The 13,424-nt window shown below is 47.2% G+C and overlaps 4 protein-coding genes across 4 annotated transcripts; all 4 read left to right on the forward strand.

Annotated features, from left to right (window-relative positions):
- The first annotated feature begins 38 nt into the window (after positions 1-38).
- F5Y00DRAFT_156472 (putative aldo/keto reductase) lies at positions 39-2,080 on the forward strand. Its single transcript, XM_048004628.1, has 3 exons — positions 39-914; positions 1,000-1,111; positions 1,189-2,080. Exons 1-3 carry the CDS (start codon positions 494-496, stop codon positions 1,643-1,645), a joined length of 990 nt encoding a protein of 329 aa, XP_047868836.1. The 5' UTR covers positions 39-493; the 3' UTR covers positions 1,646-2,080.
- A 2,597-nt stretch (positions 2,081-4,677) lies between these two features.
- On the forward strand, positions 4,678-7,261 carry F5Y00DRAFT_251051 (uncharacterized protein; the record flags this gene model as incomplete). The annotated part of the gene is made up of 2 exons (XM_048009795.1): positions 4,678-5,322; positions 5,375-7,261. 2 exons carry the CDS (start codon positions 4,678-4,680, stop codon positions 7,259-7,261), a joined length of 2,532 nt encoding a protein of 843 aa, XP_047868837.1.
- Positions 7,262-7,865: 604 nt separating this feature from the next.
- Positions 7,866-12,171, forward strand: F5Y00DRAFT_226350 (P-loop containing nucleoside triphosphate hydrolase protein). Its single transcript, XM_048006324.1, has 3 exons — positions 7,866-8,934; positions 9,096-11,065; positions 11,121-12,171. The coding sequence occupies exons 1-3, from the start codon at positions 8,130-8,132 to the stop codon at positions 11,823-11,825; spliced, it is 3,480 nt and encodes a 1,159-aa protein (XP_047868838.1). The 5' UTR covers positions 7,866-8,129; the 3' UTR covers positions 11,826-12,171.
- Positions 12,172-12,421: 250 nt separating this feature from the next.
- F5Y00DRAFT_258166 (ankyrin repeat-containing domain protein) lies at positions 12,422-13,251 on the forward strand (the record flags this gene model as incomplete). Its single annotated transcript, XM_048010659.1, has 2 exons — positions 12,422-12,644; positions 12,698-13,251. The coding sequence occupies 2 exons, from the start codon at positions 12,422-12,424 to the stop codon at positions 13,249-13,251; spliced, it is 777 nt and encodes a 258-aa protein (XP_047868839.1).
- Between the last annotated feature and the right edge of the window lie 173 nt (positions 13,252-13,424).

Below are 13,424 nucleotides of genomic sequence, written 5' to 3' on the forward strand. Positions count from 1 at the left end.
GAATAATCTGACTTTCTGTTAAAAGCCGTATGGACTATCGTGGTGATGCTATACTACATACAGTCACCGCGTGTGGCCGGGGTGCGTGATCTTCGGTATGATCTATATGACTAACTTGGCAAACTAGAACACATTACGGAAGTTGATTATCTACAAAAAGGCGTGGTTTAATCTACTCTCGCTCTAGAGCAAGGGGCTAGGCTAGAATTGTCGGGGTTTTGCCTGTGGAGGTATTAGAAACCCGAGATGCTAAAGCCGTCCCGCAAAACCCGTACAGTTGGCGTAGCATGCACGCGCCAACACTTACCAACATGAATCTATTCAATGTCCTGAAGACGGGTACATTTAGCATAAAAGGCCCCTTCGCCTCAACGACTCAACGAGATTTGAATTACATCGAACTCCCGAACCTTCACAGTTGACCTGCAAGCTCTTGAAAGACTTATCGGCATCCCCTCAAAGAATAAAAGAAAGAACAGACGAAACAGCAAACATGCCTACTCTAGTTGGAAAAGAAGTCGGACCTACGGGGTATGGGCTGATGGGCCTGACCTGGAGGGCGGATCCTATCTCAGACGAGAAGGCTTTCGAAGCGTTGAAGGCCGCGCTGAACAACGGGATGAACTTCTGGAACGGCGGCGAGTTCTACGGACCGCCCGAGCGGAATTCTCTCGTACTACTGGAGCGCTACTTCGCGAAGTACCCCGAGGACGCCGAGAAGGTCGTGCTCAGTATCAAAGGCGGCATGGATCCCAACGGACTTGGACCTGATGGTTCGCCGGAGGGCACTCGTCGGTCTATCGACAACTGCATTGCTCAACTGAAGGGCCGCAAGAAGATCGACATCTTCGAGTTTGCGCGCCGCGACCCCAAGGTGCCTTTAAGTGTGACCTTTGGGGTTATCGAGAAGGAGTGTAAGTCCTCGACCTCTTTTTGTCTTTTGCTACTACCCCTGTACGCATTCAGAATTCTTAAAGACATAATACTGACATGTCCTAGACATCCAAACGGGCAAGGTCGGAGGCATCTCGCTCTCTGAGGTCAGGGCCGAGACGATCCACGAGGCCGTGAAAGTAACGAAAATCGTGGGGGTCGAGGTCGAACTCTCGCTGTAAGTACATACTACCGAAATTACCAAGACGTTTCCCCAAAACGTAGCAGAAACGGCGAGCTAATAGACCCATGAAGATTCAGCAGGGAGATCCTCGACAACGGTGTAGCCGACGCGTGCGCACAGTACGACATCCCGATCATCGCTTACTCGCCCGTCGGCCGAGGTTTCTTGACCGGCCAGATCAAGTCGCTGGAGGACGTGAAGCCGGAGCTGCGGTCGTGGCCGTGGTTCCAACCGGGCAATTTCGAGGTCAACCTGCAGCTGGCGTCGCAGGTCGAGGAGCTGGCCAAGAAGAAGGGCGTAACTCCAGCCCAGCTAGCTATCAGCTGGACCATACGCCTGTCGTCCTGGCGCAAGGGCGCTCCTAAGACCATCATCCCGATCCCCGGTGCTACGACGGTGGCCCGCATCGACGAGAACGCTGTGCAAGTCGATATCTCGGACGAGGAGATGGCTCAGATCGATGCTACGCTGTCCAAAGTCAAGCCTAGCGGTGGTCGGTACCCGGACGTTGTCCCTGTTAACACGTAAATTCAGAAGGGCTGGGCGGAACAGGATTTGGAACATTGATGGATGGTGTTGGTGCTCATGCCAGATGATATCAGATACTGTTATTTGCAGCGTTAAACGCTAAATTACAAACACCGCTTCGTCACATATTATATTGGCTATCGAATGTTTGTACATGTCTACTACTATATATATAGACCATAACACCAGGTATACTGCTGTCGATTTAACAAAGGCCATACTGGCTGTGTTCTAGTAGTGTATTCAACTTGTACATTTACCCTTGCGTATCGATGTTCGAGTAGATTGACTTTAGATGCGAGGGTTCGATTCCCTCGGTGGCTATGTATATATATTGTTTCTCGTTCCTTCTCCTACTATTTTATTCACGCCCATTGCCATTGCACGTCCTTGGAGAGCACCCCAATGGTTTGTTTTATTGAAATAGAGATCTACACCTCCCAGGGCTTAACCGTCACTTCGTTCGATTTATCTTTGTATACCTATGTATCTCAAAATTCTCGCCTGCCAATAACTCAGCACCTATTTTCATGGTTAGCTTACTAACGTTATAGGAATAGGACTTATATGTTGACGGGCACCACTATCAGGGCAAGAAGGTCTCCACAGATTGGCAAGCCTGGAGAGGCCGCTGTTAAGCATTGCAGAATTCTTGGTATTGCTCATCACTTAGTGGTTAAGGAAAGAGGCAAAGTCAGACGACTTTAAGAATGCACTTACGTTAGAAGGAATGCGAGTTGGCAGTTGGTAAGTATCCTAGATAAGTTAGGTCAAGATACTCGTCAATGATGAACCATAAACAGGAACCAACGCAGCAATATTGGCCTGTTTGCTCTCTGTTGCCAGAGCTGGCATCGAGTATGGCATGTTTTACATATCGAGCAGCTCGTAGTGAATTATGACTTGCTTAATTCGCTGACAGAAGGGACTCATACAAAAATCATGAGAAGAGGTCGAACTTGAAGCAATGTGAAAATTGCTGTGAAAATTCCCAAGTTTTCAAGTAAATATGGGGCTAATGCGTCGACTCCACAGGCCAATGAGCGAGCTCGGAAATTTATTATATAAACTCCTCTTTTAAAGCAATAACTATCTAATTGTACCTATAGTAAGGAGGTACTTATGTATTTTACCTGTTTATGGAATAGTATAGATTTAAATCTCCACTCTCCCCTCGTGAAACATGAAACCGTGTAAATATCGAGTCGCAAAAGCCTTGAACCAATCTTGCATTTACTGGTACGATATTATTAGTGCGTCCAAGCGATCCGTCCGTTCCAATGCGTCGGGAGTTCCGCTGGTTTCCATTTTAGGCTTCTTTTCCATGCCTGGATCTTCCACATAGGTCCCATCGATAAACAGCGATGCGAGATGGGCATTGCCAATAGTGCAGATTGATCACCATAATGTTGATGATGGGTCTCGTGAGCTTTGTTGTCGCACATCTTTTCTGTCTACATGGTAACTACACTACATAAGGTATGTGACAGTGGTCCCCCTTACTTAGGTACACATGTAGTACCTAGAATAGTAACTGTACGTGCCATATTATAGATTACTTGCATTTACCTACAATTAAAGATGGACCTTGCCGTCTCTGCATGTCGCATTGAAACGTGACAAAGGGGTCAATAGCATATCTCGTCGTCCTATTGCACGTCTGTTTCCTACCCCTACATTAGTTGTTCACAATCACAGCCATCGTGGGAATTCTGCAAATTTTGAGGATCCTAGCTTACTGCATGCATGAATGCGGAAGCTCGTTCCTTGGGCTGATGGAATGAATAACCCCAGTTTATTCATTTTGCTATGCATGGAGCTTTTACCAAGCACACTTTAGCCTACTTGTCTACATATGTACCTACCCACATGAGGTAATCTTCGTCCTACCTCTATGTATGTAAATATCTACTTATAAGGTAGGTAGTACCTACCATAAATAATGTGAGCGTTCTTTTCCATGCCTTTCCGGCTTTTGTTAAATCGCTTATCTGGCAGTCCAAAGCCGGCAGGTGCAATGCCGGCTTACGCTAACAAAATTTAGGGTCTGGGTGATCCGAGAACCAAAAGGAGGCTTCGTCATTTCAGGTGTCTCCACCGTGTTAAACAGCCAATTAATCAACTAGGACCACCCCAGAGCTAGCTTGGCTTCTGATCAGGTACGGCTGTACAATACGGGGCAGCATTAAGCGTCCAATTAAATTAGTTGCGCTAATATACGTGAAGTACCTACATACCTATGTACCAGGTTGAACCCAATGGTCTCGCGCTCCTTTGCTTGCACTTCGAGTTACAATTGCCCTCCAAGGCACCCGACGAGAACACCGGTGCGACTACGATTTTGATCAGGGAAGAGGACACTCGAATCGATCGACGTTGACATCGACATCGAAATCACCACCATCACCATCATCATCGGCGTATTCTGAACACGGGGCGAAGAACACGGCAGTTAATACTTCTGGATATTGGGATTGGACAGAATATTGATATTTGTCAAGCCGCCGCCTTCGAACAATAGATGCTCGAAAATTCGTACTAATACCTAATACTTATCTCTTCGAATACTCTCGACGGTATCTGTGCCTAAGGTTTCGCGGGTTCTCAATTACTTGTCCGAACGAACCTTACTCTGAACTGGCTTACATGTGATTCGATACCCGTCGCAACCTAATATCGCTTGATTTACTCGCGAGTCCTACATACAAATTTACGAATTTACACGAGCCCTTTTTTTTCTTTGGGGGTACTTTGGATACACCGGTATCAACCTAATTGATACGCTCGCATCTGCCCGCGAAAGGCGGTGCGGCTAATTGCAGTCTGCAGGCTGTCTTAATCTGTCACCTGCTTCTGTTAGACTCTAGTCATCACCTCGCAAAGTTTTTCGCGAATACTCTTCGTTGATACTCTGCGCGAACGACAAACCTCTACGATATCTAATACCATAATTAACCGGCCCCATGTCGCCAACGCGAATAGCTACTACTCCGCCAGCCCAGGCCCAGGCCTCGGGAGCAGGATCCGGCTCTATGTCTTATCCACCTCTGCCAGCGTCGCCTACGCTGACGAACCCAGATATGATATTACCAGATTACGAAGATACCTATTCTTCCCCGGATAGATCACAATCGCCTTTGACTATGTGGAAGAATACACAAGTCGCCAGTATGAGCTTTGATCTTACTCCTCAAGCCTTCGCGGGGCCCGTCACCCCTACTACCCCCATCATATACGGAAATGGGACGATGCTGTCGGATATTGGTGAGGTCACAGAGGTTGAGAGTACCTGTCCTCCGAATAAGACACGGTCCGGGTCTACGCGTAGTGACGACTCGATACAACCGGCATCCATGATGCGTTACGAGACGCTGAAGAAGAAGGATTCGAAACTTTCTCGCGAAAGGCGAGCATCAATGGACTCGACGAGTACCATCACCACTCGCGAGCAAGCTGCACTATTTGCCGACTTTGACGATACTGTCAGTGTCGACGACAGCAACTTTCAAGGTGATGACGAAGAAAGCGTTGCCGATTCTTTCATCGACGACGCATCCGTTCAGGGATATGTCTTACCAAGTAGTGAGGTCCGGGCTAGAATTGGAGAGGAGCGCTACTCAACTGCGCTGAGTCGAAGAGCGGAGCAGATTTTAGCAAATGCTAAACGACGATTGACGGTGAGTATCCTTGAATTATAGTTTATCTTCTTGTTTATCTGACGCATAATAGACCATGGAAGGAAATTTGAACCGGGCACGCACCCTCCACTCTCCTACCATATCCACTGATTCAGGTTCAACAGCTTCACCAACCATGTCTCGGCCTACAACTGCAATCCACCGCGATCACGATTCCACTCTCCGCAAGAGTGGGCATGGACACACGAGGGTATCTAGCGAGAACAATATCCCTACCCTTCCGCTCGATGTGATTAAGCCGGGTGTATTTGTGCCGAGATCTTCGAGTGCCTTAGGTGCAGCAGGTGGATATCGACCACCTCTCCACAGCCCTCGTAGCGCGGATTACATCAATGAGGGTGCTAAATCATCTTTCTACGCTAAGGAGTCTATCCTCGAACCGTTAAGCGAGGATGATGCCTCGCAAGAGGTAGATTCATCAAGACCGAGTTTGGAGGGTTCGAGGTTGGATACGTTTCTAAGTCCGACTTTTGGGTCTTATACAGACAAAGGGCTAAGGCGATCTGCGTCAACAGCACAGATGCGAGATCTAAAAGACCAAATGAAAGATCTCAAAGGAAGACTGTCCACGTTAAGAGACCAAGCCCGAGCGGATAGCTTAAAGCGTCGAAGTATCCAAAACATGCGAACACCTAGTCCTTTCACGCATGCTCGGGTTGACCAGTGGTATGCTGATACGGCACAATATGAGGACGACGGTTCTATACATAGCGGTCATCAGTCGCAGAAATCGAATGATGATGTTTCAACTATCAATATTAACGAGGGCCGTTTGGCAGCAAAACGTATAGTACTCGAGACTGATGAAGCGCAGGCCCGGAAGGACATCTCCACAGAAGAAATCGTTCCAGTACAGTCAAAGGGTGTCAAAAGTAACTCTCATTCACCTGAAAATAGCGACCCATTAATAATCAGCCAAGTAGACGATGACCTTGATATGAAAACAGAGGATGGTTACGATGACAGTGATGGGGCAGAGAAAGAAGAGGAACAGCAGGAACAAGTGGAGCTAGAAGAGGAGAACGAGCAGGACCTGATAGATGATACTGCAAGCGAGAGTGGCGCGTCTTCGTATTACGATTCCGTCCAAAACCAGGTTTCTCATGAGGATCGTGAGGATGCTTTCGACTATGAGCATTTCTTCCTGCACAGTGCGATGGGTACTATGAGCCAAAGTAGGTTGAGAAGCAAGGGCAGCCGCGAGAGCTTTAGCTCCGAAGACTCGGTAGAGACGACCCGAGGACCAGTTGCATCCAGCAACATGACATCTTCCAGTAGGATTGGAAGACATTCTCGCAGGGGGAGTACCGGCTCGATCTCATCCTTTGACTCGTTTGCAACAGCTACAGAGGGTCGGAGTACGAGGACAGAACATTTTGTGGAGGTCTACGGCGAGTACGGTGTCATAGTACCCAAACGTGCTCGAACGCATACGCCAGATACGGCGAAACGAGCTGGTTTTTCCACCGAGACCAGCGATTCTAGCTCCGATAAAAGTCGATTTAGACACTCGGGCATCCGACGACCGCAGAGTAGCGCAGCAGAATTCATGCATCGCCCTTCGGCATCGTCGTTAGACTCGAATAAGACACATAGGAGCTTCCCTCTGGTGGATAAGCCGAAGGTTAACGGTGGCATGTTAACACCACGAGAATCGCCGGATAGGGAATTGAAGCAAATCTCGGAAGTTATTATGGACGAGAGCGCCTCCGGCAGCCAGAGCGGAGATAGTAGAGCAACTCCGATCGAGATGCTGCAAAAAGATGATCGAATACTTGTTGAGCGTCTGGTTGCCAGCCTTGGTCGATGTGTTCTTGGTTTGGCCGAATCCGGCCGCGGCACGGCTGAGTATCGGGCGTATCGGAGGAAAATAGAGGTGGCGAGACGAGTTTTGGAGAGTTTGGACGGATCCGCGTAATACTTAATGCACATCTTATCAGGCGTTTGCGAATTATACCATTTGATAGGCGGACCGTGTTTATCGAGAGGCTACGAGAGCTTTTCCTTCTTATTCCCCTTTTTAGGACATAATGCTTTGGTGCTTGTGTTTTCTATCGTCAGGGAGTTCATCATATGGATTACGATTATGAGGGAGAGGAAAAAGAAAATCCTTTTCTACACTATATTACTCTTTGATCCGTATGGTCCATGGATTAATTTTAAGAGAGTCCATCGGGTTAGTCACTGTAGCGATGGCTTTTACATAGCATCACTCTTCGATACCCTCGGCCGATATGTGGTCGTTTTATTTGTACCTATTGATTAGAAGTTATAGTCCGTATATAGCGAAATCTTGAACCGAAGTAACATGCTTATAAATTACCTCAGTTCGACGTGTTATAAACACGAAGTTACGGGAGCAAAGTTTGTAGCATTACTGACATACATAGTATGATGCTCATAACTGCAATAAGTGAATTAAACTGTTTAGTAGATTCGGTATAGTAAATTAGGCGACACTTTGCACTAGAATAAATGCATACCTGATTAGGGGGGGAGTTGGGGCTTACAGCTGCCTTTTAGTTTTAACATCCCTTGTTCTTTCTTACTAATGAATCTTACCTGTTATTCAAGACTGCACCTTCCTTCTAGACAGCCAGTTATTCATTAATTCATTAATACATCTCCGTATCTATACATCTTCTACATCCTCATAATAGCATCGCCGTGATCTTCCGATCTAAACATGGACTGAACGCCATTCCAAGTTGTAATTCCATCGCCGAGGCCACCCATGGACAGGTCCTACTTTCACTAACACGGCTCCTGTATCACCAACTGCTGTAATGGCGCCTACAATAGACATCCCAGGGCTCAGCAAATATATCCCTGCTGGATGTCTTCAATTATCCGTGGATGATACCAATCTAATATCACCTGGATCCCGGGCAATATTAAAGCCACAGTCGTGGAAGTTCTTTTCTCGGCGTCTTGATGATATCCCTGAGCCTGCCTGCCTTCCAAGTCAAGCACAGGAAGCACTCCTGAGATTACCTATATTGCAACCATTTATAGGATCATGGCAAAGTCGATGGATTCAGATGTCTTTTAGTTTTATCTCCCATGTCAACAGCAGTGGTCGCATTCGAGTTTACGTCCTCCCTCAGGATGTTGACAGAAGCAGTATCGATATTAGAAATGAGCTGACGAGAGCAATGTCCTTACTCATATCCCAGCTTGACTTTTCATTGAAATTATGGAAAGGAGAGGAATATAATCATGAGAAGCCAATGCCCCAGGGCGAAGGCCTGCCTGATGGCGAGCTCACATCCCTCTTGACCATGTTCAACAATGTTCCTTCTCCGGACCCTCGCCCCGAGTTGGAAACTAATCCTGATACCCGGGACGGGATGCAGTGCTTGCTAGAGAGTCAGGTTCCGGGTCTAACCACGAAGCTTTACCCCTACCAGGGCAGATCTGCAGCACTTATGCTTCAACGCGAAGAAAATCCTGGCAGGATTATCGATCCCCGATTTCGATCAGTGATCGACCAGGAAGGGCGTCCTTGGTACTTCGACAATGTCTCGGGCATCGTTTTGAGAGAACCTAGATATTATGATGGAGTGCGTGGCGGGATCCTTGCCGAAGAAAGTGAGTAAAACCAGAATGTCTTATCAACCCTTCGTTTTTTATTTGAATCGCACCCTATGTCTGATCTGCCTTAGGAGATGTGACCGTGTGAAGAAATTCCCTGATAGCTCATCAAGCAATTATTAGTCTTCTCAAATGGAAATCACTGACTATTGCCATAGTGGGTACCGGCAAGACCCTTATATGTCTAGCCCTTATTCTATGTACAAAAAGTGAACCGACAAAAGCTCCAGAACCCTTTGTGGCTGAAATCCCACCCAGATTAAAAACTGCAAGCTTGCTTGACATGGCCGCAGCCACTGCAAACAAGAATTCTATAGCGTGGAAGCCCTATTTTGAGGCATCCGCTACTCAGTTCGGCTACGAATACCAGAACTGCATAGACGCCTTGACCCGATTGGAAAACCGTGCATTATATAAGGTACGGGACACCTTAGTAGAACCAAGAAGAAGTAACAGAACCACGCCTCGAATTGTGCCACCCAAAGAAGTCTATCTGAGTCATGCCACGCTCGTCATTGTCCCTAATAATCTTGTTAAACAATGGCAGAATGAAATGAAGAAGCATACACTCGGTTTGAACACACTCGTGCTCGTAGAGAAGCAACCAATTCCACCGGTGACTGCCTTGTTAAGTTACGACTTGATCCTCTTTTCTGAGAGTCGTTTCGAGTGGATCCAGAGGGAGCGATCAAATAAGGAGGGGCCAACTTCAGATGTTTATTGTCCACTCGAGTACATTCGGTTTAAGCGATGTATCATTGACGAAGGCCACAAGTTGGGAAATAAGAGTCGTAGCTGGAAGAGCGATATTATGAGGGTCCTCGACCGTCTTGAGATTGCCGCCCGATGGGTCGTCACAGGAACTCCTTCGAGGGGTCTCTACGGTGTTGAACAGCAGTCTTCCGAGACGAAAGATAAGAATAACAACGAGGGCAGAAAAGAGAGGGTGCAATCCACCTTACGACAAGAAAGGGAGGATCTACAGAGAATTGGCAACCTGGCGGCAAAGTACCTCAAGGTTCGCCCGTGGGCGAACACGAAGGATGAGGCTGGCGATAGTGTAGCGGATTGGAACACGTATGTCATGCATCCAGAGCAGCACGCCAAAGGCCATAATCGCAAAGATTGTTTAAGGACGGCTCTCGATTCACTGATCATTCGTCATCAACTTTCGGATATCAGCACGCTACTCCCTCCAGTAGAAGAAAAGATTGTGCTACTCGACGGCTCGTTCCAGGATAAGCTATCTCTAAATCTCTTTTCGATGATGATCATTTTCAACTCAGTGCAGTCGCAACGGACAGATATGGATTACTTTTTCCACGAGAGGCAGCGTAAGAGTCTCGCCCAGCTCGTTAGGAACTTAAGGCAAGCCTGCTTCTTTGGCGGCGTGTTTTATTCAGCTGAAGATATCGCGAAAGCATTAGAGACCGCAGAAGGCTTTCTTGAGAAGAAGGCCATTCCTATCAGCAGCGAGGACGAGGACCTACTGAGACAAGCAATCGACTTCGGTAAAATCGCGGTGAACAACCGGTTAAAAGATGTAAGCAATACATTCCACGCTATGCCGTTGTATATCGACAACTTTCCTGGGGGTAACGGGAAGAACTGGTCGCTTGATGATTCGGACGCCGGTGATCAGCCAATTTGTACTGATGCTGGGATGGTACACGCACTGCAGAGATTCTTGAATCCCTGCATTGACGCCCCAACATCTCTACAGCTTATGATAGAAAGCGGTCGTCTTGACCAACAAGGTGCGGCCGAGCGCTCTCAAGCCTTGATGGCGGCAATGGATGCCGCCGGTTACGTGACAGCACAACCAAGCCAGGCTTCGGCCTTGGCGGGAAACACCGCTCTTGGGGGTGATTATCATGCGATCCCGAAATCAGGTACGTTGGGGAACGCAACACAACCGCTCACCGAGAGCGCGCAAGGAATTGGAACAGAACCAGGGTGCCATATTAAGGTCGCGGAACCTTTAGCGAAGACTAGAATTATCTCGACAGTTTCAGCCAAGCTATCCTACCTTATTGATTCTATCGTCAAGCACCAAGATGAGGAGCAGATCATTGTTTTCTATGACAACGAAAACATTGCATATTACTTGGCTGGCATGCTGGAAATTGTAAGAGACTGCTTGCCCGTCCACTTATTAGTACATCTACTTACCTAAATTATAGCTACAGATTCAACATTTAATCTATGCAAGGGCCGGTCTTAGTGCGGACAGGCGTGCACAATATGTCGCTACTTTCACACATAATCCGAAGTTTCGGGTTCTTCTAATGGACATAAGCCAAGCAGCATTCGGTCTCGATATGCGCTCTGCGTCGCGAATCTACTTCATCAGCCCGGTATTGAATCCCCAGGTCGAGGCGCAGGCTATCGGAAGAGCGCGACGGATCAGCCAGCAGAAGCCGGTGTCCGTTGAGACTCTCGTCTTAAGAAATAGCATTGAAGAGGTCATCGTCAATCGCCGAAAGGAGATGACTTACGCTGAACATAGCAAAGTCAAGTCCATCTTGGACGATAGACTTATATACCAATGGATCCTGAATGCGAAGATAATACCTTTGCCCGACGAAGAAGATGGTGTTGCCCAAACTGCGACGTTGGAAACTCCGCAATATGTCTTTGGTAGAGGATCCGGTCGCGAGCTTCACCCTGATGAGGGATTGATCACAGGTAGCCCGGACGCTAAATCAAGGCCAGGCGCCACCACATCAATAGACAAACCCGCCCCCATCCCTTTCAGGATAAATAAAGGCCTGAAACGGATGCATAGTCTGTCATCGACGACTGGCGAATTACTAAGTAAGAGCAGCGATACCGAGGCACACGAACGACCAGCAAAACGCAGCGCCAGAGTGGCTTTCGCAGTTTAGGATGGATCTACATGCCGACGTCTTTCTACCCGTCATGATATTTGGTCTGAAATTCAATCTCAACACTATAGCAATCTGGAAAGAGATATACCATAAGAGAGAGAATAAGAGAATCGCAGGGTATCTATTCATTCACATACATAGTGGTCATCATACCTACCGGAAACTTTCGGAATATCAGGTGCATCATCGAATTTACCATAGTCTTCTCTTTAGTTACTATTGACTCGAGATGCTTACTTGCCGATGATATTAAGAAGTGATTATTTTTTAAGGGGTGGTTGAAGTTAGCCCCTTTTTGATCAGTCGTTCTTGATGTAGCTTATTAATAAGATCAGTTACAACGGATTAACTAACTAAATCGTAATCTGGAACATAACCGTAAACGCAGGGATTATGATTTGTCCTTCGTCTGATCGATATCTTGCTACCTGCCACTGCTAAAATTTTGTTAGGAATGCCAGGAGGGGATACCGGAGATGGAGAAAGATGTCGATTTCTTTCTCCAAGCAGGTAATATCCATCATTTCGACGATGAATTAACATAGTTAATTCTGTTAATGTCTGGTCGTTGACGTTGGCTCACGTATTTTTGAATGGATACTACACCCAGCGTCATTGCTATTCTTCAGCTATCTCTGAATGTGATGCGATATATCCACGATATAAGGGATGGCGGGAAAGAAATATCTGAGCTTACAGCCGAAGTTCTATCCGTCTATAAAATTGCATTGGGAATTAAATATGATTTTGATTCTCATGATCTAGAAGACGAGGGTGCCTGGCCTGGTCCTATTAAACTCTTGTTCGAGCATGGGGGTACCATCGAGCAGGTGAAGGTGGTACTGGAGGAACTGACTGCGAAGGTAAAGCGACTATTAGACCGCCTACGATCAACATCAAGGACATAAACGACAACGTATTCAGACGTATTGGAAATCTCCGATGGCCCAAGAAGCTAGAAAAGCTCATCGCGATAGTTGCCACGGCTAGGAAATTATTGTCGACGGAAGCTCTCGCACAACTACTAGACGATGGTAGAGTCTCCATTGAGTCAATGAGTTCGTCTGGCCAAACTGCGTTAAGCCTAGCTGCGTCGAAAGGATATCTATCTATCGTGGAGTTGTTGCTCGACCGCGGTGCCAACCTAGATACTGGAGATATGTATGGAGGCCCACCGCCGCTTCGTGCCCTCAATAACAACCGCCTAGAATATGTTCGTCTCTTAATAGAACGCGATGCCAACTACAGGCTTAAAGATTCCCTCGGACGCGCCGCGCTACATGCATGTGCTATCATCAATAAACGAGGCGTGATGAGGAAGTACCTTCTAAAGAATCTGGATCTTGATCAGAATGTTCAAGGGGACGGTGGCAGTAACCGAAAGATTGCTCGAGCACGGGGCTCGTATAGATATCGAAGATAAGATGGGAAAGACGCCACTTGTTAGAGCCCGTGATCTTCAACACGTGGAGGTCCTGCTCCAAAACGGGTGCGAAGTCAACGACAAGAGAATGTGGTCTCGTGGCTACGATTATTGTCTTGATCTCGATTTTACTTTATAGATAGGCGATAGGTATACACGAGGCTGTCGGATTG

This window comes from Daldinia vernicosa (genome assembly GCF_022497035.1).
Source record: "Daldinia vernicosa strain CBS 139.73 unplaced genomic scaffold F5Y00scaffold_5, whole genome shotgun sequence".
NCBI lineage: Eukaryota > Fungi > Ascomycota > Sordariomycetes > Xylariales > Hypoxylaceae > Daldinia > Daldinia vernicosa.

Excerpts from the sequence above, each read along its gene's own strand:
- F5Y00DRAFT_156472 (XM_048004628.1), top strand. The coding sequence starts at position 494 with ATGCCTACTCTAGTTGGAAAAGAAGTCGGACCTACGGGGTATGGGCTG. Across the intron at positions 915-999 it reads TGGGGTTATCGAGAAGGAGT|ACATCCAAACGGGCAAGGTC; the intron begins GTAAGTCCTCGA and ends GACATGTCCTAG. Across the intron at positions 1,112-1,188 it reads GTCGAGGTCGAACTCTCGCT|ATTCAGCAGGGAGATCCTCG; the intron begins GTAAGTACATAC and ends AGACCCATGAAG.
- F5Y00DRAFT_226350 (XM_048006324.1), top strand. The coding sequence starts at position 8,130 with ATGGCGCCTACAATAGACATCCCAGGGCTCAGCAAATATATCCCTGCT. Across the intron at positions 8,935-9,095 it reads CGGGATCCTTGCCGAAGAAA|TGGGTACCGGCAAGACCCTT; the intron begins GTGAGTAAAACC and ends CTATTGCCATAG. Across the intron at positions 11,066-11,120 it reads TGGCTGGCATGCTGGAAATT|CTACAGATTCAACATTTAAT; the intron begins GTAAGAGACTGC and ends CCTAAATTATAG.